This window comes from Ambystoma mexicanum, chromosome 10 (genome assembly GCF_040938575.1).
Source record: "Ambystoma mexicanum isolate Mex_15411 chromosome 10, UKY_AmexF1_1, whole genome shotgun sequence".
NCBI lineage: Eukaryota > Metazoa > Chordata > Amphibia > Caudata > Ambystomatidae > Ambystoma > Ambystoma mexicanum.
Window position 1 is genome coordinate 864,999,511 of NC_090932.1, and position 26,863 is coordinate 865,026,373.

Sequence of the window (26,863 nt, forward strand, 5' to 3'; positions counted from 1 at the left end):
AGGGCCAGGTCCAGTCTTTGCTGTGGTAGTTAGCAGGCGCAAATATCAATAAGATGTGTCTCTTGATTCACAAAGGGTTAACCGTACTACGTCGACAGCAGAGAAGGGACATTTCTGTGGAATATTAAACATGGGTGGGCACTCTTAGACAAGGGACTCGTCTTTTTTGGCCTGGTACAATGAAAGACTCAAACTTTAATAACTGCAAATTCGACCACATCAACCGATCCTCATCAAACTGCACTAGCTCCTGCTACAAGCCTGTATTATCTTCAAAACCTCCTGTCTCATCTACAAGGCAGTCACCCTCAAGTCCCCCAAGCTAACTCACTCAAACCTCAGCATCTCTAGAGGCCTACAATCCACCAGAAGCAAGAACATATGCAGACATGAACTGTGCTGGTGCAGGAAAGGAAAAAAAAAAAAAAAAAAAGAACAACAACAAAAAAAACAAAGAAGACAGGCCTTCTCTGTCTACGCCCAAAGACTCTGGAACCTCCTCCGCATCAACATCTGACTCGCACTCTCGCTGCTACAGTTTAGAAAGGATCTCAAGACCCTCCATTACAAGGAATTGCTCCTCCATAACACCTAGGCCCATACACCATACACTCCACACCATATCCGAGACTGGGTGATCTGATATCCACTGTTTCCTCCCCATGTTACTTGTAGAGCCATTGCTGACAATTGCCCTTCCTTCCCTGGTGGTAGATTCCCACTCCCTTGTGCCCCTGCTTCCCTCACTGTGTTCTTCTCCCCATGACTGTAAAGTGCTGCGTTTCTTCCTGAAGCGCGGTCTGCGCTCAGTAAATACCATAATAATAACAGTTGCACAAAGTACATTCTTGCTTTTAGTTCTTGAAAAGCTCGATTTAAAAAAATACCCCAATTGATGCAGTTGCTTTAACTTTTAGCTGGCTGCAGCCTTGCATTTGGCTACACTTCCTTTGCAAATTTAAAAGTATTACATACATGTCCTATCAATACGTCTGGAAAAAAAGTACCATTTTCAGTTTACACCGTCACATTTGGGATAGGATTTTGTATGGTTCACCTTAGATGAAAGCTATTTTCTTTCCAACACTGCATCCGTGCCTTTTGTGGATGCCCAAAGCAGGGAAACGGGTTCTGTGAACAGTTGAGTTTCACAACAAAATATCGTAAACGGCGCTTCGGGACATGTGAATTGAGCTTCAGGAAGTGCACAAGTCATTAACATTGAAATCTTCAGAGTAAGTTCTAAACTCGCTCCCCCCTCTTTCAATGCGATAATGTACTCAAATCCTCTAGAGGAGACGGCAGACCACATTTAAAATGATCTAAACAATGAGATAATTGGGATTTGAAATGGACCATAAAGTTCACATTTGACTCAGAAGAGGCCCCGGATGAATGGAAGAACAACACCCTTACAAGTACATTTCAATTTACTTAAAATCGCTTCATTGAGGCTAGATTTAACTAACACTTTAGATGAACACTAGAAAGTAAATGCCTCTAACCTACAAAGAGCTGACCTTTAATTTTGGGTAAATAACACAGAAAGCCAAAAATCGAGTACGTCGTAAAATGTTTACTTCTACAAGGAAGCATTGGTCAAATAAGCCCTCAAGCCAATGCGATACATTGGTTAAGAGGTTATCCTGAGTACCATTGAATTGGGGGATAAAGTTATTCCGGTGATTAGAAGGCTAGACGCTGGCATGAATTACTATACGCAGTAGATATTTCTATGCATCTATTGTATATGGCAAATGTTCAAACAAATTAATTTGACATGCAGAGGGAACACCTGCTGGGATATTAGACACTAAAACTGTGTCTATTCCCAATGTATAATCTCATGGGAAACACTCGAAGGAATACACTATGTAAATTGAATCCATGATATTTTAACTGAGCACCATGCACTTTATATCTTAATCTTGCCTAATCGATTTGTAATCTATGATTTTAAGATTTTAATTATTGTTTTTCAGTCTACTACAACTATTTATCTTGCATTGCGATATTGATAGATTGTTGTATATGATTCCATTTGGTTTTTGTAATGGAAGAATGTCCGAAATAAAATAAAGAATGAGAACTCTATATGCAGTAAAAAGACACATGATGATCCTCTCTGTGGAATTAGGGAAAATGCGCTATGGTATGGCGTGAGCACCTAATGGTTTACTCACCCACCACTTTCGATTTTTAATTGGATGTCATTTGTTCTTCTAACACAAGTTACCATCAGAAGTAACAATAGTCCAAGCTAAAGGTGCACCATGAGCACGACTGAACGCCACTGCTTTCAGAGATGATGTCGCAAGTGCAACACACGGTGTGCCAGCAAGGCTTGCTCAATGCACTGTACATATTTACATGTATAAATAATTTACTAAGTGGTGGAGGGCAGGCCGGCGACACTCACAGTGTTCCATCCTTTACACGCTGCTACTGTATGCCAGGTGCAAACACACCAAGAGGATCGACGGTGCACACCATGCGGTGCATTCACAGAGCGGTCTCTAAGAGGAAATCCTGAGGCTCAACGTAGACGGTCATCAGAATGACAAGGACCTTGATGGGAGTGAATTACTGTTTTTCAGATTTTAACATTAAAGTCCAGGCAATTGATTCTGCAGATTTGCATTATTCATAAACATGCAATATACCTGTGCATCTATTACTGAAGGAACAACAATGAGTCAAGCATGCGATTGGTCGAGAACCGAGTTGATAGGAGAACACTAGGCTGTCCGGTCACCATTGGAATTTTTCACCTTGCATCTCATTTTCCTATTTGAAAAAATACTAAAGCGGCAGTGCAGGGTTTGCCAAGCATGTTTTCTGGTGAATTGGATCCATGCAATGAACATTTCCTCACCCAACCCTACCCTGACCTTGCACAAATTCAGTGGTTGGGTGACATCAAATTCCCTGTGGCCTCTTTTTCAGGGTGCCCCTCACTGCCTGCTCCATCCCCCCCCCCCCAAAATCACCCTGCTGCTCCCCAACATCTCCTTACTTGCTCTCCATGCCACTCTCGGGCCCGCTCCGCTGCGTCCGACCTCCTGCCTTTCACCAGTCCCTCTTTGTTCAGGACATGGATAGGCAGAGAGCCTCCATTCAGAGACACGCATTCCATTTGAATGGAGGACATTGTTCTGCTTAATTACACAGCTTGTGGCCGTTTTTTAAAAATAATGTTATCCGGACATTAGCACTGGGCCAAACTAATAGCAATAATACCCACTGTCATTCCTTACCGGGTGGTAATGGCCCATTGCCCTCAGGCCCATTAGATGCCCACTGCCACTTAGAACAGGATTAAGAGTTATATAAACATCATGAACCCATATAAAACAATCATATTAGGCTGCCTCAATTGATGTATGAAATTGTTGGATTCGTGGAACAAGGGTAGAGAGAAAGGCTTCAGGGCCGACTGGTGTACACAACGGACAGATTCAGGCAAAGCAGCTGGCGTTGCGTGAGATTAGAACACAGATGGACATTTAAGGCGCTGACCGTGCCACGTCCCGCGAGCAGAGGTCCACGCGCACGGCCGTTAAAGCCAACAGCTGTGTCTCCAATTCATCATCCAAGTCTTAAACATGTGCTGGGGCCGGGGAGACGAGGACAGAGGGGCGGACACAGGGCAGAGCATGGAGTATCTTGGGCTAGGACCCCAGGAATAAAGGGTGGGACAATACAAGCAGCAGGCTCATCCCAACACAGCAGAAGACTAACGCGTACAAATTGGGGAGGAACGAGGGACGTACATTAAACCCAGGGAAGTGATCAATGCTGCAAGCTTTTGCCCCAAGTGGCTGCTCTGCCCCTGTGAAAAAGTGGGGGAGGGTGGAAATGTAACAATTAAGCATCAATCTCACATGAAGGGTATTGGCAAGAGGAGGTAATGGACACAATATGCCACTCTCAGCCGAAAACAATACAACTGGGCTGCAGTGCAGTGTTCTGTGCATCATTACTGATATGCACTCTCATGCAGGGGTCTGCAACCTGCGCCTCTCCAGATGTTTTGGACGACGATTCCCATGACTCCGACCTGCTGACTATGCTGGATAGGGCTGATGGGACTTGGCAGTCCAAAACATCTGGAGAGCCAAAGATTGCAGACCCTTGCTCTAATGAATGCCAGTGCACAAACAATGATTGGGAGCAGTAGAACGGGAGGACCCCCGCGCTTCTGAGTAAGAATCTTGCGTATCCAGCTGCATGGGGACGTGGTCTACTAGGGACAGTGCCCGACTGTCCATGCTTATTGATAGGAATTGGTGCAGGACCAAAACTGTATCCAGTGCCAGCGATCAAAATCTTCAGCAACATCGTATATCAGGCCTTACTTCCAGTCTGGACTGTGGAATACCCACCTGAAAACTAGATAGTGTAGTGGCTCCCCCTGCCAAACCCACCTTTTTCACCAGAGAAGCTGCAGGGGCTTTACCACAGCCTTGCTGCCTTGAAAATGACCTGGAAGGTCGAAACACGTGTCAGCAAATCACAATAAATACATTTGTCTAAACGGAATTCCAGATTGTTAGAGCACGATTAAAGAGAAACACTATACTGACAATTTATCTAAGTGTTTAGCGTGAATGTGGTTGGTCTCAAATCTATTCCAGTGCACAACCAATGGTTTAAGCCTTTCCAGAAAGAACAACGTACAATGGCATGGGCTACAAAAGCATAAAAAACACACAGTGAACAGGTGATCTTGCTTGGCGTGTGCCAAATACTTGTGCTCATGCCAACACTCCCAGTTTGTGGAATTATACCCAATCTCTGGTCTCTATATTTTCAAAATGTTATGGCATTTCATTGGTCTACTAAATTAACATTCCTTTTCTTTGACGCATGAACTGCTCTGCTTTACATATATCAAATTGCAGTTTTTAAAATGTTTATTTGTAGATGGCTCACTGCATAACTAAACTGTTTCTCTGCGTTTTGGTCAAAGTCCAAGAGTGTTTTTTCCTGGGTGAAGGCTCTTGGGGTCAGGTTGTGGGAGGGTCATCGGTGTTCCGGTTGGCTATTGCAAAAGCATAATTTGTCCCCTGCGGCCTTGTATGCAGTTATGCGTATTAGCGGATATTTAGCCTATTTGGAGCACAGGGCTCTGCGTGACTGGTATCTTGATAACATTTACTGTAGGTAGTATGGTGTGCAGCCTTCCAGGCATTTGCAAGCAAGGTCCAAGATCATAAAGGAGATACAGACCTTCCCGCAAAGCCAACGTTGGCTTTTGAGCTGATGGACAGATTGTGGCATTTTTTAACCTACCATGGGCGTTGTGGACTTTTGCTAGGCTTTTGGTTGGCTTGGCCTTCCATCACATACATCATTGCAGTAGTCCAGTCCTGAGTTAATAAATGCACCTACCACCACTGGGTGGATTTCTGTTGGTATGCAGGGTAGGATATTTGAGTTGTACATTTGATCTTGGTGCTCGCCAGTCAAATTATGCAGTGGCTAGTATTCCAGATGAACCCTAAGTTGTGAATCTTGGTTTTTATAGCAACACTTTCTCCTACGATGTGAAAGAGTGAAGAGGTTTAAGTTCGTGGGTGTGGGCAAAAGACTTGGGATTCAGTTGGAAGACCACTAAAAAAAAGAGCCAGTTAGGACGTAACAAGGAAGTATATTCTGCAGTTATTCAGCCTAACTCTCTGGAGAGTATTCCAAAACTTCAACATGGAGGCTGGTCTTCGGGGCTTGGGCTAGTCTATAAAGTTCTCCTTTTCCTCTCCTGCACTATGCTTTAGCATTGTGGGATCTTTTTTGTTTTCCAAGTAATAAGTGAGATTACAAAAATATCTGCGGCATAAACCTCAATCCCATAAATATTTATATAAATTATATTGGCAGCCACACTTGCATACCAAAATGGAATGTCAAGGCAAGGTCCAGCCTGTTTGGGGAGAATACACATCTTTCCACAGCTGAGCATGGGTTCACAGGGCTGACTCGTGTGATATCCAAATCGCTCTGGCTGCAATAGTTATGAGAATACCATCCACCATTCCATAATTCGTTATGGCTTATTTGTAAAGATGAGTCTGCCACCAGGAGGTAGACTCATCTACCCCTTGTGCCCCTCTTCCACCTCCTCTTGGGCAAGGTGTGCCCCTGCTCCTGTCCCATTCCAAGCCCTGTATACTTCTCCTGCTTCCCTGCCATCCCTGTCTCTTTCCTGTCCCTCATCCACATCCACATGTTCCACCTCCTGCCCTCATCACATCCTTGTCTTACCTTATATCCACATGCCCTCATATCTACATTATGGTCTTCCTTCGCTTGCTGACCCTTTCCATCAGCCTTCCACAGAACCGCTACTAATTGTTGTGGATATCTCCTTGTGCCCTACAATCACCACCTCCTCTATTTGACACCCTGCTGATGTCACCAGCTCCCCCACAACCCTTAAGGGAGCTCCTCCAGTGACCCACTACCAGTGTACCTCTAGCCTTTCCACCTCCTCCTGACTCTGCTGCTGTCAACGGCTTCGCAGCTGTCAATCACAGCCTAAATAAATAATGAAAATGTTTTTCATTCATAGTTCCTCAGACTTCTAAGCACTATAATAATTGGGGTTCTTACTCAATGTAATGGTACTCAATCAACTTCAGAAAGGTGAAGGGCCAAATTGGCTGTGCCATTGGATTGAAACATACGAACTGCCAGCTTGTGCCATTTTTGAGGCAAACACTGAACATAATTGCTAGGTTGTTGGTGGACCAGAAGTTAGAACTCCCACATTGGAAGTTAGCCGACGCCTCCACCCATTATCTACCATAGTACAGTCACTCTTTGTGCAATATAAAAGATCTTCAGAGAAAAGTGCTTCACGGCTCCATCACAGTGAAGGGGTACACAAATAATAGTTAATTATATAAGTAGAAACCTCATACAGTAGGTTCTCAAAACGTGGAGGGTGTCCATAGTTTAGGCAAACTTGCTGAGGTTGTAGAACGTCCTCTTCAGCCCAAGCCTTATATTTCTCTCAGTTTGATTCCCTCATAGGTGCTTATTGCCAGAAGGGGAACTAGCAAACGCTGGCACTATGGTTCTGTGATCTATCCAATGCCATTTCACCCCTTTCAAATAGTGTTGCTACCCATTAAAGTTCAGTCCCAACCCTCTCTAGACAAAAATGTTCAGGGATAATAATAATTACTCTTATAATCTAAAGCACTGGATTTGTGTAATATACAGTGCTCATATGCCACTCACCAACATCCATACTGTTATTTGTGAACAATGTTATTGCTTGGCAACTGCAGCTTAATTTTTCAGTGTACCCAAATTATTGTTCCAGAAAGGATTCCTGTGGAGTTTTCTTTACATTCAGGAGCATGTAGTGTTGGATCTATACTGGAGAAATCATAAGTACTATTTATAGCTGGACAGGCATCTGCATAATGAGCCATGGTGGCAGCTGTGATTAAGTGGTAAGATGATCGTAGGTTTTTTCTACTGCTTCCAGGAAAGTAAGTTTACCATCTCTTGATGTGAGGTCTACTCCAATCCCACATGTCAATAGCCTGTCCAGATACTATATCTTCGGCCCTTCTCCCTCCTTCACAGCAACCATGCTGTGGTTTGCTTATTAAGGCTGCATTATTAATTTAATGACAGCCACAAGTCGGGGCAATATGGTAGTGTTACTGCGATATATACTCACTGCGTTTGTTGCATGGCAATGCCGAGCGCTGCATGGAGTGATCCATTCCCCACCTTTAACTGCATTGAACGAACTGCCATTAGGCCCATTTTAACTGTGTCAGTCCACGCTGCCAGCATCTGCCTCCCTCCACTACACCATGGTATGACAAGGGCACCTTCCTAGGCCTACGTACCAAACACACATTTCTTGTGAGGTGTTTGAGTGCTCCAATGTGGTTTCCGGAGTTTATGAACTTAAGAAAAGAGGACAGGACACCAGACTTCACCAGTCCCATCAAATCCCTCATTTTACCATGCCGGATAATAAAATGATGTACTTTGGTTCAGATGTAAAATATTATTTTTTTAATGGTCTGCCAGTGAGCACCTATTATTTTAAACATTATTTTGTTCATTTTTTATTCTTCCTATTCATACAAATATTAAGAATCTGCCACTGGAAGGAGTGCTTCCTTGAGTCGCAATGTGGGCCGAACTTGGTCCATCCAAGATGGCCAATGCTCTTTTCCAGGTCCTCATTTCCCCGGTTTCTTTTGCGGTTTTTAAATCTTATACTTTCACCATTAAAAGGAACCAACTATTGGTTGTCTACTGGAGTAGTTGTTCACGTCAATTGTTGGAAAATTCTATGTAGCTCACCGTCCCATTCAAACCTGTTGCACAATTTTATGGGGTTAATCTGGGGGACAGGCAGAAGAGAAGTGTGGGCCCAAACATCCTGGCAAGAGGGCATCGCCACAGCAATAAACTTATATTACAAGTGCTTAAAGTTGGCCTCGCACAATCACAGCACCTTTGCAAGTGATGACGTTAATTTCAAGAAAATTAAAAGCCAAAAGTAGGGCATTGGATCAAACCCAGCTCCTGTGGCTTCTACCTCCGTTTAGCGCTTTCCTGCAATTTACCATTTTTTCAATAGAATTTTCCAATCTGTCTAAAAATAAAACCACACATTTACACCATACCATGTGTAATTTTGTGGAAATGTAGGCTGTAACAATTATATATTAAAAAAAATACTTACAGCACCGGTACCGAGGTTCAAACCCTGGCCACAACATGAAAAAAGTGAAGAGGTGCATTTTTCTTTTGGGCAGAGCAATGATGGGGAAGGGGGGGGATGAAAATAAATGAAAAGCAAGTAAGTCACTGAGATATATTGTATTGCATCTCATCAAAAAGCATGTCTGTCCAGATCTGCCGCCATCTCCACTGCCTTCATCTTGTCCGAGGATAAAAGGTTTTCAAGCATAAAAGTATATTTTATAATCCATCTTGAATAACTCACAAGGTTACAGCAGGGAAGAGGTAAGAACAAAAGATACTTGGGGAACTAAAGAAAAGGGTGTGACAGTATTCCTTTTGTGGTGTTTATGTCATCTGTGAAGTGGCGAGTATAAGGGAAAATGTGCCAAGCAAGTTTCACAAAGATTGCAAAAAGTAAGGGTAAACATGCAAGGAACAGAGACGTAGCCAGGATTGTCTAATAAGTGGGGGTTTGAAGCTAAATGTAGTTGGGCCGCCGCTGTCAAATTCACATCTGCAAATGCCCACACAGCACTGCTGAATGGGTATTTACAGATTTTGGGTGACGCACCTGGTAAGGAACATTACAAAAATAGTAGAATTACAAAATAAAAAAGGTCAGAAACGGAATCAAATGTCTGCAGTATGCCTAACATGGTCATATAGCTAAGGCACAAGCTCTCCAGCTACCTTCTAGCGTGGAATCGCTCCTCTTCCTCCCTCTAAATGCCAAGCTCAACCTCTAGAGAAACAGAAACTGACCAGAGACTCTTACATGGCAGCGGAAATGTTCTAGGCAAATCTATGGTTTTGATTGGTCCACCAGACTCTAGCACACAGGCTGAACCTGCGCACAAATTTTGGAGCGCCAGTGAATTCCATGAGCATCCTCTGAATCCATGCTATGGGTTTCGACCCCTGAGGCAGAGGTTTGACTAAGATTTATTTCTCCCCCTGTGTTTTTGCTCCCTGCCCCTTTTCTTCTTGTTGGGGTGGTCAGGAAAGGTCCACACAATCAAGAGGGGCTTTTGTCGCATGTGCCATATTTGTGACTAGGGGTGTGTCAAATTGGGCGTGATGTTGCAATTTCATATGTATTCAGCATAGAGTTCTATGTGATAAGGTCGCAAAACAAAATCCCGCAGCTAAAAAATGCTGTTAAAAATGCATTTTAGAACACATTTATATGCATGGGGGGAGACCCCCTGCAGCCTCCCTTACATTATTACCCTAACCCACCCGCCGCTGCTCGATTTTGCAGCGATCTTATCACTGGATACAGTTAAATGTGAATGGGACATGTTACTTAGTGTGGTTAAACTGATACATATTAGCTTTGCACGTGTGTAGACAGACAAATGCTAAAACCACTAAATGAAATATAAACACGTTTCAGACAATGTGCTATGGAGTGCCCAGAAGCAGGCAATGAGGTGTTTTTATAATGCGCATGCGAGAACGGGGGCCTGTTCTGTAAGAATTCACTGGAAACGAAAGATGGCATTTATCAAACATGCATGCACAGTGAGAAAACATATAAAATAAACAGGGGATTTATGAATCTACATTTAGTGTGCTTTATATAAACAGATTAAAACACGGTAGTCAAGGGTTCACTTTCAGAAACTGGTTCTGCATAGTTTCAAAGGCCAGAGGATGGGTGAATAAGTCACTATGACCTTAGCGATGGTCAACTCAGCTGAGGGAGCTGGACATAGATTTTATGGTCTGATAAGTATTGCAGATAGGAGATTAAATCTCTTGAATGCATGAGAGCTTGACAGGGGGTTTTCGTCATTTTATTTTACCTGCAGTTTAGTAAATGGCAAGTCAATGCTCGGGGCTAAATTAATCGAAACACAGGAGCTTCAATTGTATTTTCAGATGGGCTGTGTGCGATGACATGGCAGTTATTTAGATGTACCAAGGGAGATGGAGAACCGGGGAATGAGAAAGGTATTGCTAGTTCATAGAAGAACTGGTTTACTCAGACTTCTTCATATCACTTGAAGTATTTATGTGAACCATGTGCAATTAAGAGTTAATGGGTTTAGGCCAGTTATTACTAGAAACATTTTTTGCATACAAATGTTTAACTGATTGATGATGTCATGCCTACCCTGGAAAAATCCTAAAAGGAGGTGTGTTCTACACATGAGCTGAAGATGATAGTTAAGATAGCAGCTACCAATAACAGTATTGGAATTGGAGAAATATGGGATTTATTTGAAGAGGGTTTGTTCAATTAAGCATGGGGAGTGGATTGTAATAAGGTATCTGAGTGTTTTAACTGTTGCAAACAATTTTAAAAAGGTATCAACTGATGTGGTTTGTTGAAAGTTGGATTAGTTTGGTTCCACAGCACCATCGAATTGTTCCCAGACGATTGTACAATTGAATTGCTTTACGTACAAAATCTGCACTAGTTCCTCAAGTGGTGGGCCCTCTTGGGTTGAGGTAATTAGGGGTCCATTCCCCGCATTCTTCATGGCGCCCTGGTGATCTGAAGCAATGGTTAGACTTCCATTGTAGGAAATTACAAATCCCTAAACAATCTCCTGTCCTATTCAAACACTTGACCACAAAGTGCCAAGATTGGCGTTTCAAAAGGTAAATGAACAAAGCTCTAGAACAAATGGGAAATATTTTTTTTGCAATGTTTGCCAATCATCAGATTGTCATATTTTGGTATACAAGTGTGTCTGCTAATATAATTGATGTAAATATTTAGCTTTGGGGGATTGCCTCTCTGAGAGGGTAGATAACTCCCTTCCCAGAAGACAGCCATTCCACATGATGCTGGCCTGGCAACAGCAATCAAAGGGCACACACATTCACAAAAGACTTGGCCTCACACCATGGTGCTGTATTTCTCAAAAGTCCTTCAATCCTACTGGGAAGGGGCAGGGTTACTGTAGACAGGGGAGCTCTGTACAGATGAAGGACAATTATGCCATCTTGTTTCTTTCTGTCTCCATATCTCCTTCCTGTCCCCACAGCTTCCTTTAGAACAAAGTACTCTGGGGGTGATTTCAGAAGGCAAAGTGCACTTATTTTAAGAGCAGACATTGGACCCCTAATGTAGGCTAGCTTTAGCCCAATCACATGTGGATATTTACCTTTTATAGAAGGGGGTCTCATGCCACTCCTTTGAGTCACTACCTAAGAAGGATTCATTGGACCCCCTTTGGGAGTGTGTACTTTACAAAGCCCCCCCCCCACCCACTGGGGTAAAGGAGCAGCCCAAGGCAGAGAGAACTCTTCCCCCTATCCACTCCCAGGGCACATGGGGGATGACTCTTGCTGTGGACCAAGACCTGCCACTCTCCACCAGAATCTCCTAAAGCTGAACGAGCAGACCCTGAAAGGACTCATTCTGTCCTTGAGCTCATGAAGTGGATACGACAGCATCTGGAGGACCAGATCAGCTAAGGCTGCCCATTCTGCCACCTCAACGCCAGTCAAACTTGATGTCAAGGCACGTTTGACACTGAGTGATCCTGCCGATGCTGCTTTTCGGCACTCCGCCAAACCACAGTGCCTATGATGAATTCTGTGGAGTCATCACGGATTCCCCGGTAGGAATCTTCTCCCACGTGGCCAGGGGACAGTAGCTGCTACCCGATCCGACCCTGGGGGTAGTACTATGAGGGAGGATCACATGAGAGTAGGTGGAGACCCCATCAGGGAGACGCTGTATTCTTCCTTTCCTAGAGAAGAAGACCTCATAATTCCTAAATTCTTGTTACCATACACATCGTAAAACCCAGAAACCCCTTTCTGCAAAACACTCTAGGCAAAATACCATTCATACCTGGGTAGAAGACTACAAGGCCATATATACAACTAGATCTGTGTACAATGCCTTGGATATAATTCCTAGTGAAAAATCATGAAATCTAACATTTGACAGGGACAACATGGAAATGTGCATCCATCATAGTAAGTGCTCCAGAGCCCCAGGTCCTGATGGGCTCTCTAATATTACTTTAAAGGAAAACCCGCCCTTATGGGCCAATTTTCTGTTTTACTTTTTTAAGAAAATATAGCTTTCTAAAACGATCCCTTCCTCATGGAGAAACTTTATAGTGGTTGCGATAGGACTGATCCGGTGAACTATCGTCCTATCACCCTTCTAGATGTACCGAGTAAATTGTTCTGCTTCTTTGTTGGAAAAAGAGCTATTGTCATGGGGTCATCGGTCAAAAATGAAGGACAAATATAAATCTGGGTTTGAGCAAGGTTCAGTGACTTGAATGGTTATGAGTTGAAACTGTTAAAAGGAGAAGCAGTGCTGAGTGATAAACCAGTCTATGTACCTTTTGTCGACTATATGATGGTGTTTGACCGTATCAACCGGGAACCTCGATGGCAGACACTCCTAGGCTGGGGTTGTCCCACTAATCTCCTAAACTTGTTCTTTGCTCTTTATTCCTACACTCATGTGAAGATCAGACTGAATAGGGAGGGGCTTTTCTCACTTGCTATTGAGGGCAATTGGGGGGCTAAAGCAAGGGTGCGTTTCCCCACATTTGACATCTGCAATGACAAACTGGCTACTCTATGCGGACGATCTAGCAATTTTGGATTTTACTCCCATTGGCCTTCAACGCACATTTTTCAGTGGTATGCACAGGCGAATGAGTTAATCTTAAATATGCAACAACAACAAAACATGTTCATTCTAAAATCAGGACAAAAAGCTCAAGGGAAATTTTAAATGGTACATAAATGAAATAGAAAGGGTGCCTTTTGTATGTATGTAGGATTTTATTTACAGGCACAGATAAAAATAACGTTTTTAAGGTAATGAAATCAAAAGCCACCTGCTTAGCCTCTCAGGCTGCGATTATTAATGGGAAATGTGACCATCTTTCCTTACTTACCAGTCTTAGAATTTTATAAAAAAGAAAGTGGTTCCCACCTTGATATATACGGAGCAGAAGACAAGTTGATTACGGGGTAAGTTGGACTGGGGGTGGCTCGAGGGAGTAGCTCCCTCGGGCGGCCCCTGTGTAATCCACTACAAACTGGGTTTGCTATCTCTTGAAGTCATAGTGAATTGGAAGAGACTGTCGCTGCATTCAAAATAGAAAATGCATAGGAAAACTCACTTTGGTGGGACTTGAAACTCGTAATGGAACAAAAACCAAACTCTACACTCAATAGATGGATAGCCATATGTTAAGATCTGTTAGATCAATAAATAAAGAAATGATGACCCTTATTAAGTTAAATAGTAAACTATGAGAGAATGATTGGCCAAATACAATTGAGTAGATAGAATATTTTCTCTCAGGTTTTAGCTGATGTTAAGCCCCCAAATTCTGTTCCTAATTATTTATGTAAATTTATGGATTCCTCACTGGTGTTCGCAGTTTGTGAGATTCTGTTTGAACCTCTTCCCTACCAACGAGATCCTGTCCGCAAGAAAGATGATAGCAACACTTTTCAATTTCTCACGCTTTTACGGAGAAGCAAGTAAGTTTGTATCTCATGTAATCCTTGAAGGTTAGGCCCTGCGCATTCGGCGTCATCAATTCTTTGCTGCTCTTATCGAGGATTCTAGAGTTCTGTCGGTCGAGGACACATGGTTCAAAATCTTGGTTGGTAAATCTGAGTCATGGAGATTAGCGGCTCAGTGCTTTCTAAAGGAATTATTTCCGATGCCCTCTGAGCAAACACCAAACCTACCCTAATGCACATTCATTTTCCTTCTTGTTTACTGTGCTATAGAGCTTATAAACTATGTTTTTAAATCGTACACTTGTGTCGGCTATATACATTATAGGCTTTACGAAAGCATATGGCCATTAGGCTTCTTTAAAGGAAGTAATGCCAGTGTGGATAAAACTGATGAATGAACCTTTTTTTAATGTAATATAATATATATATGGATTTTGTTCTGTTCTTCATGTTTTATTTCAGTCTCCTCCTTTCTCTTTTCGTAATTCAAAGAAAAGTTTAGACATTTGTATTCATCATGATGTGTTTATCTTGCGTTTATGTGAAATGTTCACATGCTGAGCTATATCACAATTAAAGTAAAAAAAGTTCTACCCTTCCCACGTCTAAATCCAATTTCAGTGTTCTACCTCTTCCCTTAGCAAACCCAATTTAATTAAAATAAATAGTCCTTCTAGCCTAGCTGACAACAGCCTCTTACCTCTGCCTGCCAGACTGTTAAACTCCCAACCTTGACTGCCTTATAACAAGGCTAAACTCACCCGAACCACGAAGGAAGTTTGGGAAAGATAAGCCTATCAAAATTAATGGTGGTTCAGAGTTTACCCCGGACATGCAAATTCCTAGCCAAGCCAAGATGACAAAATGTTGTTTCTTTGAAAAAGCAATCATAGACGCCCTCTTAGTAGCCATTATCCTTATTTAAGATGGGTAGCGGGGAAAGAAGCTTCCAGGAAAAGAGCAGGTTTTTGCTCTTTCCAGAAGTCTTTGTGCCTCCGTTCTTGATTAACCAGTGCATGGAATAAATCTGCGCGTTTCCCTTTGCAATCGAAACATAGTAAGTACCATTCTTTGCTCAAACTCAGACTATTTGTTTAGAATCATTGTCCAGTCCATTTCCAGGCAGTTGTGCTTCTGCCATGTGGACATTTTCGTGAAAAATTTGATCTGGAGCTGAGAACATCACCGCCTTCTACCCTAATCACTAGTCTTCACCTCTTTTGCTCTCTGAAGCAGTACAGTCTTTGTGAGGCTGTGTACAATAAAACCGAAAATATTGAATAGTAAAATAGTGTTACTTGACGTCTTCCTCTTTTCTTTCATTCCATGCATGCCTATGAAGTCATTTTGTGGTTGCAGTTGCACCCATCCCTCCAGTTAGCCCTGAGCTAAGTATTCTATTAACCCCATTCCCTTAGGTCCCAGTTTGGGACTTAAATAATGTTATGATATGTACTGTGACGAATCTGACCAATTTGTCTCTTCTCCCCAGAGGGGAGCCGCCCCCTTCGAGGATAGGGAGGTGAGCCCACTATGTAAGACCCTCCCTAGGGGTCTGGGCAAGTTGGACCTCACTGGGACTGACTCCCCTCTTGGGGAAAAGGACTCCCATTCCAATAAGGAACTCCCAGTACAACACACCCTTTCTTCCTACATGGGTGTTAGAAAGACTGATATCTCCGGTTCTGACTATAACCAACAAAAGACCCTTCTTCCACTCCATTGGCTTCAGATAATGCTGCACTTATTCTGAATGCCAGAATCAAAGAAGACGGACACTATTCTTTTTGTTCTGACGTGCTTAAGATAAGAGCAGATTACAAATGGAAGACAGGCTCCTACGGAGGGAGGAGAGTTATCGCTATGCAGAGGCAAGTCTCTCTAGAGAAGACATCCTGGCGGGGCAGAGCTATGCCAAGCTTCTGAGCCAGAGGTGGAGTAGGAGAAGCAGGGCCCGCTAGCTGGAGGCTACAAGGTGGGTGCTCTGACCGAGCAAGAGGCTCTGGTAAGAGGAGGAACAGAGACGGAAAGAAAACCACCTTCCCTGGTGGCACAACCACTGAACAGTGGTAGGCCTGGCAACAGACAACCAATGCTGAGACCGGGGGAAGGAAAGGTGCTCCACACAGCAAGTGCCTTTGCCGATGAAACAAGTAATAACAGGGAAGCAAACGCTCCCATCATGAGGGCGCAAGCAAGGACTACAAATGCTATATAGCAAGGCTGGAGAAACCGCCAAACAGCACGAGAGAGTGGAACAGGCACACGACCCAGGTAAAACCGAGTGAAAGAGATACGAATGGGGAAGAGGCCAACAGCACAAGAGTATAAGAGAACCGAACGGGCACTCAACCCTTTATAAAAAGGAGTGAAAGGGATACGCGTGCTTCCTATCAAACATGGGAAAGTCGACAAAGATGAGAAATTGATAAACTGGGACAGGCATATGTTCTACGAGGAACAGATGAAAAAGGAGTATGAATGCTCTGCAGCAAGGCTATCAAAGCCAGCTGGGTAACAGGAACCTGTAATACCCGAGTAGGCAGAAGCCCTAGGTTGATTAATTGGACTAATACCGAATAATCCCACCAGACTTTGGGGCGTGCCAGTGCCATAGAGGTGGGATACAGCGAAGTGTGATGAAGTGATCCTGGAGGGATTTGACCAGTGGTAAAAAGCAGAGACAACGAATAGAAGAAGAACTTGTCTTTTCCTAAAGGGAGTGGGGGGAGGGGGGACAAAAATCAATGCAGAGGAAATTTGTATTTTTAACCAACCAACTCTGTAAGAAGACAGTGAACTGTGTCATTATGTTTCAAAAGGAACTCTGGGACTGGGAATAAGTCACCTATGAGTTGGGTCAGGCAGAAGCCCAATCCAAGGCTTTGTGCAAGCGTCCCTTTTCCTTTTACTTAGGTTTTCTAAAGTGGCAGGACCAATTAGTTACCTAGGATTTCGACCCTTTATTGTTGGACTTCAACAAGCACCCTTAGTTTTTGTTTCAGAAGGTAAGAAACATCCCTCATAGCGATAGGGCGTTTCCTTTATTTTAAACAACTGTGAACCATGAACCATAGTAGTCCGAGTCCTTCGCCACAGTATGCAAAAGTAGGTTTTTAGCGCTGGACTTATCTATGAAGAGGCAGGGGATGAGCATTGTATTAATGATAGTGGAAGACTGCATGATCATCGGAAGGTCAAATGACACTGAGGACAGAACAAACGTCAAGAACCAGAACAAACGGAACATCCACTCCCACACACCTTTGAAACTCCAGTTCAGCCCTAGTATTGGCGTCATGCATCATTTTCTTTAAAACACCTAAGTACCCAAACGTGCAATCTTGGATAAACGCGTTAGTCTCCATATAAATTGTCACCAAAATGAGATTGCATATGAACTTCAAACTTTGTAATACGGGTCTGCTTTTGGTGGTGTTTAGAAGGGTGTGTGGATGGCCGGGGGTCCGCAAAAATGCAGATTCCGCCCTTCCCTCAAACAGATTTTGGCACCGTAAATAAGCCTGTGGAACTTGTCTCTAAAAGTACATTTGATACGATATGGCATTTATAACGCGCCTATACACAAGTGCTTCAAGGCGTGATGAGGCAAGGGGGGGGGGGGACAGAGGGAAGACAAAAACAATGATCTTACTAGGCCAGGTGACATTGAGATCGCGCAAGTGCAGGGGGAGGGGGAAAGCACAAGTGCAGGGGGAAGTGGGAAGGGAGAGAGGGCAGTGCAGTACATAGGATCAACAGTAATAAATAAAGATAATAATAGGAAAAAGGTGCAGCCAGCTAGTGGCAAGTGCAAGGGTATGTGCCGACATCAAGTCAAGAGCTGGTGGAGACTGTAGGGATACAGAAACAGCCCCCAAGTGCAGGGGTTGCCCGGAAGGCAGTGCAGGTGTGCTGCTGGTGGGGGAGGGGACCTGGGCCTGAGATAGAGGGTAGCCAGGTGAGCAGAGCAGTTGGAGTTCAGCAGGGGAGAGGAGGAGAGAAAGCAGTCGCAAAGAGGAAAGTCTTGAGGTGCTTACGGAACCGGAGATGGTTCTCCTCAAGTTTCAGGGAGGCCGAAGAAAGATTTACCACCAACTCGTTGCTTGGAAAAGCGACTGACCCCGAGGGAGTTGGAGGCAGATGAGCGAAGAGCTCCAGAAGGAAGATATTTTGAAGAGACACCATATACCCCATCCAAGAGCTCCACATTCCCCTAATATTTTGCACTAGTCTGATTCTTACTTTTGTGCTGCAATATCTTCAACGTGAATTTGTAAAGGTTTCGCCATTGTGTGATAACGTTTAAGATAAAGACCTTCTTTGCAGACTTAAAATGGTCTGTCACCATTTTATCAACTTATTAAAGCGAAGGCTAGAATCGGATATTTCTAATGTGTTTAAAAAGAAAGAAAAAAAATAACAGCTTCCTTAGCCTGTGCATAATATTCAGACAGTAGAAACATCAAAGCACTAAAGATCCCTCTTCAATTACTTCTATGGTAAATTTCCAGATTTAAAAAAAAAGCGTGAAGATTAGCAGGCACGGACCAAGTTGAGTGTTATGCACAGGCAGATCGGTCAGTTACACTCAGTAGGTATCGGTTGAGGAGCAGACAGTAAACACTGACAGGGGAGCTGTAGCAAACAGATTCAGATGGTGAAGATCCAGCACAGACTAAGTGCTGTCCTCTGGTCAGGGAGGCTTAAGTGGTAGGGAAGGCTGGAATCTGGTCTAGGGCAGCTTCTCTGTAGTAGCCGGCTTTCCTTACACCTCAGGTTATGCTAATTTTCTATTGATGCAGCTGTTGCGGACGGGCCACTCCTCTTCCCCGACTACATCCGTCCCATTACATCCAACCTAAGGCAATCGTGCCATAGCAAAGAGAGGTTACTGTGATAATGCTAAACATAGGGATAGCAAATTAGCTGGGAAGGTGATACAGTGTGGAGTGCTCCAAGCTGTCAAGTGTGATGGATGCTATTGGGAAAGGGTGGGGCAGCTGTCCCACACCCCATATTAAATATCTACTTCCGACTCCCAACAGACTTCATAAACGAGAGGCTGCCTACATCAAAAGTCAGTATGTGGGGCAGGTCAGTGACTCAGTGGACTAATTCATTCACTACGAGTGGACCTCTTTGCTGCGGCTTGAACCCTAGCAGGTCCACTCATCCCTTCATCCGGAGGTTGATCAAGTGACCCCACTGAGTTGCATTAACAATAAACATTGGTTATGTGTCTATAGTACCAAGGGGGTGGACCCGCCTTGGGATGTAAATAATCTCTACAAATACACTGGCTGGGTGTTCTTATGAGAGGCACCAAATGTAGTGCTAAAATAAGTCACTGACTATACGTGTATCCGCCCACCAACATCTTTAAGTCTCAAAATAAAACAAATGTAGTTTGATGCTGTTGATGTACAATTTGTGGGGTGATAGTGGCAACTGCACCCATCCAGTCTTTTAATTTCCTGGTCTATTCTTAGCAACAAGATTATATGACTTCCTGGGTTATCCGAGAAAATTCAGTCACGTTTTAAAGTGTCTCCAGAAGGCAGATATCAGGTAAACAAACAACAACTGGGCAGAATGGTCAAACAGTGATAAAATAGGGTTGTCCAAGGAAATAGTATTAAAATGAGGGACACGGCTGCATACAAAGCCACACCCACAGAACAGCTGCGGTTTCACAATATGATGGACATGTTTTGGTCACCATAGGTGTCTCCAATTCTAAAGAAGAGCAAATAACACACATTTATTTATTTTATTTGCATTTTTATAGCGCTCACACAGCCCGGGGGCATCGAGGCGCTGTTACGGGAATATGTCTTAGTTGCATATTTATAACTCGCTTAATACCCAGATGTTTCTAAGCGCGGACACCAAATTGCGCCAGTAGCTTAATGCCAACAAACGGTATCAGCATCACAGAAGCATGGGGGATTCAATAACAGGTTATCTGAAAATCAAGGAGACAAATATGTTCAGTGATCGGTCAACAAGCAAATCTTTGTGCCCTTAACAGTAGAGTACGAGTTGAAAGGGCTGCTTCGGAGAAGGCGCAATTACCAGTTGAGCCTCGAAGAGTGTTTGAATAACAGGAACCATGCCTTACCCAGCAAGCACACTCCTCTAGCTCCAGAGCCTATAAGGTCTTTAGAAACTCGCCTTACCGTACTACTCCTGGCACGTTTCTTTTCCCCCTAAATTGATGACATTTTAAAGATTGAAGTACCCCATCTAGCATCATGCAGGTTGGGTAGGGTGGCATACACTGGCACAAAGTATGCATCGGTCACTGACATATAAATAAGTGAGCTACCTCCACCTTGGGGTCACTCTTGACCAGCAAAGAAGCCTATGTGGCATCATTCTTTGTTCCCTACTTGGCTGTTCAGAGAGGTGGTCAAAGAACCCAAGCCACGGGCATCTGCCCCATTGATGAGCCACACAATGTCATGACATGGCAGGCAAAGGAGCATGCCCTTTGCCTGTCTACTACGACATTTGATCTTCAAGGACTGTAGTGCTTGACAACTTTCTGATGTCAAATTGGTACAAAGAGGTTTCCACGCCTTAGGGTACACGTACGCCTGGTCGTAGACACTAGTCGCAAATAAAAATCTGCCGCGGATTTGCATGTACTGAATCCACATTATCCTTGTCCTCAGCCTGTATTCTAGAGCTCTATTGGCTGCCTATGCCCGTCAAAGCAAAGCAGAAATTCAGCAGAAACAACAGCGCAGCCACCGCCCCTTAGAAAAAGAAATCACCATTGCGTCGGAGGCTCGAAAACACCCTCCTTTGTCATTCAAAGCACCGCTGAGCCAGACCTTATATACCCAAGCACTCAACTGCCAGTAACACTGCCCCTGGGAAAAGATCCAGCACAATCCAATGCTGGCCCCAACAAAGGCCACATGCAGTGTGCACAGTGGAAAGACGCAACCACAAAGAGGAACAACATCTCGCTCCAGTGAGATAGGAGTTGACCAAGACTACATTGGCCTGCAGTGTGAACAGTAACGCAACCACAAAGAGGAACAGCATCTCACTCTGGTGAGATAGTAGTTGACCAAGACTACACTGGCCTGCTGCTGGCCACAGACACTAGAGCTGCATAGCCAGAATCGCAACTACCACAGAAGCAGACCCCACACCCAGCATGGAAGGTGGCATGGCTGGCCCTCAAGAGAACTCACAAATTGAAAGGCTGACTTTCCACAGAGGCCCTGTGGCAGTACACACACACACACACACAAATCCTAAAGCATAGCCTATCAGGCATGTAAAGACAAATACGCTTTTAGCCTTTTAAAGCCCTCAAGTGACTGTACTGAGAAGGACTGACAGAGGTCTTCTCGGACAGGCCTGTAGCATTTGAAGGTCACCCATCAATGTACCATAGCAATTGCGAAGTTCACCAACAGGGAGGAGATACATCACTGCTTGATTACACTAGAACTCGTAGAACCGTCTGGCCCTTCCCACTGAACATGCCCCCTTCCCTATATACCAGGACTACCCCATTCCTACTTCACTGAGTTACCCGGCATGAATAGCTCCAGAAGGACCGGGTCAACGGGCAGACTGGTGCTGGACACGAAATAGGTCTGCCATTTACACTGCCGGTTCCGACGTATTCACAGATCTTGGAAACGTTCCCGGAACAGCAGACGGATATGAAGAGACAACTCTGAACAGGTCTTCATCAGGTACTTAAGCCAAAACAGAGGCTCAGACTTAGGGCCTCTTTACATGTTTGGCAGTATTCCGGCAGTAAATCCGCCAAAATAGCACCAAAAGGAATTACCATTACCGCAACCTCCTTTGGCAGTTTTAAGGTGATGGTGTTAGTTTCCATTTGAGTCCACAGTCTCCATTTGAGTCCACAGGACCCGATTAGGTTTTTGGCAGTAATGCTGCCAATTTTCAGCAGTAAAGTTGCAGATTTAACTCCAAATCTCACCTATGATCGTGTTAATAATGAAGCCATACGCATGTTCCGGTTGGCAGCCAAAAGAGAAGCAATTTGGAGGTACCAAGCACAATCACTTTACCGCCAACTACCATTTAGCCTCATTACTATTCTAGATATCCTCCCCCAATTGCAGGCGGGTCTGTCGCAGATAAACCATACATGGTTGATGCTATGACTCCTCGCCGCTACGACTCCTCGCCCCTACACTCACAAGACTCCCTTTCAATACCCATATCTTTGCAAGGAGAAGCAGAAGCAACCGAAAGCTTACAGCCAAGTTCGTCACACCAACATGACAACGGAGTAGAGGTCTGACAGGGAAGACTGAAGACGGACATGAAACACAAAAGAGCCAATAAGAAGGCAAGAAAAAAAAAAGTTATAATATACGTGTACAGGACCATTGCACTCCCTAGCCCAGTCAGTGAGAGAGGACACAGTTAATTGGCCTAGCATCTATAGATTGCTATTCAGAGCAACTATACAAGAGCAGCACAAATGATTCATAGGTAATATGAAGGGGGTAATATATACCCATGGGGTAAAAATTCAAGTTGCAAGGTACTAGCCAGCCATAAAAAAGTCACCCACCACCTCAATGCTATACATACAGACAGCACACAATGTATTACTTGTCAAGAGTCCGATATGAGATATCACTAGTCAATGGCTAGTAGCAAGTGCAAATGTGGTGCCCCGTTTATACCCACAGATCAGAAATGTATGTGTGCGGCACAAATATGAAAATAAAGAGTACTCCTGGTACCTTGCATTCACCCACGTTTAGTGCAGAGTTGGTCGAGCATAGCCACAGATACCTGCCCACACACTATTGGCAGATCTCATCACTGGTGCATTTCTTTATGGACTCCTACACATGTTCGTCTCTGATGGCAGTCAGGTGATTAGGACCACCTCACAGAAATACTTAGGAAGGGACAGCCGGGGCCGGCCCCAGCATTTCCAGGGCCCGGGTCAGCAGCAAAAAAGTGTGGGGTCCCTTTATAAACATTGCAGAAAATTATATCAAATAAATGAGTCATTAATATCCATGGGGATCAACTAAACCAACGTTCAATATCTGAATTGTAACTTTTAATATTATGGTTTTAGCAATATCAGGAGTGAGGCTTATTTTAGAGTAGCCGCCCGAGTGAGCTGAATCATTTATAGAGATGGGTACCTCAAAAGAAAGTACTGTGACGAGGAAGAGTAGGACAAAGTAATTAAGATCACCAGTAAGTAATGCAAACATATCTAATGTGACTACACGTTCCAAGGATGTAAAGGCAGGGATTGGCTATGGGTCAAACAGAGCAAAGTGATTTAGCAGCAGGATAGTGCAATCGAAACAAAGCCTATTTACCGGAAAGGTATTGAGGCAGTCAGAGTAAGCAATAAGGCTCAAGTCAAGAAAAAAGTGTGGGAGGTCATTAACATATGCACAGGGACTGAAGTTATCCTAAAGTGAAATACGCAAAATTCATTCAACTGGCCTTTCCTAATAGAAGATAAATCAAAATAGAAATAGCGTTGTCTTTTCCAAAAGGAATTATCAATAACAGAAAAAAAAACAGCTAGAGATGTTCCTAGAACACTGCTGGCAAAGTATAAATGGTGTGCACCCTTTTAACCCAAAAATGTATATTGAAATATTATATGGAAAGCAAAATACCAATAATAGCCGTGTGCTTTGAACACACTTTTATGTGGTTTTGTGGGTTGGCGAGTGCCCGAGAGCTTGAGGATCCAGGTTCAAATCCCAGTGGACAAAAACTTGAGCAAACAGGCTTTTTTACATGCTGGCTTCGAAAACACCTAAGGGGGGGTGGAGTCAGCACTGTGAAAAAAGTGGACAGACACTGCAGGGACGTAATTTCACCAAAATGCCAGAGGTATCGGAAGAGACATCAAATAATCCTTGACCTCTGATGACATCACAGGAAATTATGCCATTTGATCCCCACCCTGAAGTGACATCACAGTAAGCAATGGAACACGACCTTTCACCCCTTGACAAAACAGGAAGTGGCATCACATAGCATTTTTTCTATAATATGGTTACGATATCACTGTAAAGTGTTATACATTTCATACAAGAATGGATTGACATATGTATCATTAATATCAGTGCTTAGAGGCCCATATTATCAAATTACTGTGAATGCAAACAGACGTCCAAGGCCACACGATAATGATGTGTTATTATATAGCATTTACGCTTAAGCTCTTAATATAGAACTAATATACGTACAATATCACTCAACCTGTGTTGGTACTCATTTATCAACTGCAGCAGAATGAAAGGCTGAGTTGACCTTGCCAGGAGTCGAACTGGCAACCTGCATATCACTCAACGCACTGAGCTATCTTACCGGCCATAGCTTATCAGAAAACCAGCCACTCCCGTAACAGAAGAGCCACATGCTGCTGGCCAGAGCCCAGGAGCCTATTGTTTTCTTTTTTTGTTGTTGTAGCAAGGGAGACCACAGAGGTAGAAAGGGAGATCTCGGGGTGCGCAGGTGTGACCCTTGGCAAACCCTAAATGATGTCCCTGGTATGCTGTCAAGCCACATGTAATCTCAACTTGTACCCTGAAAACCAGCACATGTCCAGGTAGAACATCTTCAGTCCAGCAACCTGTCTTCCCACATCCATGGACCTGGAAAATCACCACAACAAAGTTGCACTCTGATCCTTTGCACTCCTCATCACGACGTTCGGTTTTCAACAATATTATGTTTTATAAATCCCACTTGAAAAGTAAACACATCGTAAATTAAAGGACTGCAGCAATATAGGAATCTTTATAGAAATATGTTAAACAAAAAGGAGTACAAATAAGACTACAAATACCAGAATGCAATTCCACAAAATTCTTTTAAGATTGAAGCATAACAAAAGATAATAGGAAATGGTAACCTTTTGCATCATTTGACAAAGGAATGCGTTATGATGGAGTGAAAAGTGACATTCTCCCCGCCCCAAAAAAAATATGTGTTTAACACTCCAAATTCAGACATATGAATACAATAGTGCACAACATTTGGCATATTTTAATTGTCTTCAAAGAAGACAAAAGTGGAAGGCAATTCGTTTTTCTGTATGTGATTTCAGACTAAAATACCCTTTTTCAAACCCTTATTCAAAACAAAGGTTCTGAAATGGACCATTACTTTTAACAAAGAATGTGATAAGCCCTAACTGAGGCGCCACGGGTCTAATTGGCTGCTGGGTAGGTGGGCGGGAAGTATTTGTCTCTAGAAAATGGGTTCGGGAGCCCACAGCACAGCCTCGCTAAAATAGGCGCAAAGAAAAGCTGGAAGCAGCCCAGCCCTCGTTACTTCTTATACTCACGACAGCAGGTAGCTGCAGGACCCCCCAAGAGTGTTGGATCCGGGGTGACGGCGCAGACTGCCCATGCCTCGGGCAGGCTCTGGTGATAGCGCCACGAGGACAGATTGTGCTCCAATATCAAGCATGCAGCCCGCCCAATAATGATCAATACAAAATACCTACTGGAAGCGAGCTGGACGTTTGTTTCAAACATCAGCCGAATAATGTGGGTTAGCTGGCTCGAAAAGTGGAATATACTGCCCAATCAGTGGACTGCTGGGAAAAGACATCATAGTGGAAGAAGCCAAGTCTAAACCAGCAAATATTCCAATTTGGCTCTGGATGAACAGCTGGACGGAGGGCCCTGGTCTTGGCGACAGAAGGCTGCCCACATTTCAATGCTATTGTACCGCACTGAGCATTCCTAATCTAGCTGCAAACGTAATTTATGCTGCAAGTACAGGAGACTCACTCCTTCTGTTTACAATACTAACAGCCCAGGCAAAAGCAGTCTGCTGGCTTCTCTCCTGCTTGGCGGTCTAGAAAAGAAAATTAAAAACACGTGTCTTGGAGTCCCTTATAAAGATTATCAAAAGCAGGCTTGGGAGCGGTGAACATAATTCCTCTACTCGAAACCAGATGCTGCTCCAGGATGTGCTCCAAACGGTGTCTTTGAACAGTCTGATTAGTCGCACGACATAAATAGGACCGTGTCCCGAGGCACGCTCACATGTCTACTTGTCCTGAGGAACCTCCCGCGACGCTTCGTAGAAGCGGGATGCGCCTTCTGTCGTGCTCCTCCCAAACAAAGATGGCGCCTTGTCTAGAGGTCCGCGAGGCTCTACAGTGGACGACCTCGGGTGAACTTTACCGCGCGTCCCAGTGGCGATAAGGGCCAAATCATAACGCCTCTTTCTCCAACTGGGAGGGTATGCAGTCTGTATGGGGCTGATTAGTTAAGGTCGAGGGAGGACACAATCAGCAATTGATGGGCCACCCCTGTACGTTCACATGGGAAATGGCCCTTTATGATTTTAAAGAGTCTTACCACCAGAGTCAGATTCATAATGTTATTGGAGGGCATCAGGTTAAAATTGGGAGCTTGAAAATAACCCTGAAATGTATCCATAGCTGCCAAGTTGCCCACTTCCATGAGCGACCCCTTAAGCCGGCCAATGCAGGTTTATTTTACACTGCATTTTACTTGTAGGCCATCCTTAAGATTGGGAAATCCAAGTTCCAGCATACAATGGGAAACAAAAAACGTGACTGCCATGGGGTGTGACATATGGAACTGGGAAACTTGGCAGGGGGGTGCACATAGCAGACCAGGCTGTTATTTGCAAT

At 43.9% G+C, this 26,863-nt stretch overlaps 1 protein-coding gene across 1 annotated transcript in view; it reads right to left on the reverse strand.

The window, feature by feature from the left end:
* LOC138492940 (uncharacterized) overlaps window positions 1-26,162 on the reverse strand; it is a 334,933-nt gene extending 308,771 nt beyond the window's left edge. Inside the window, exon 1 of the mRNA XM_069620230.1 lies at window positions 25,700-26,162. Within this exon, the coding sequence (XP_069476331.1) occupies window positions 25,700-25,730 (31 nt within the window). The 5' untranslated portion in view covers window positions 25,731-26,162. The remainder of the gene's footprint in view (window positions 1-25,699) is intronic.
* Window positions 26,163-26,863: the final 701 nt, after the last annotated feature.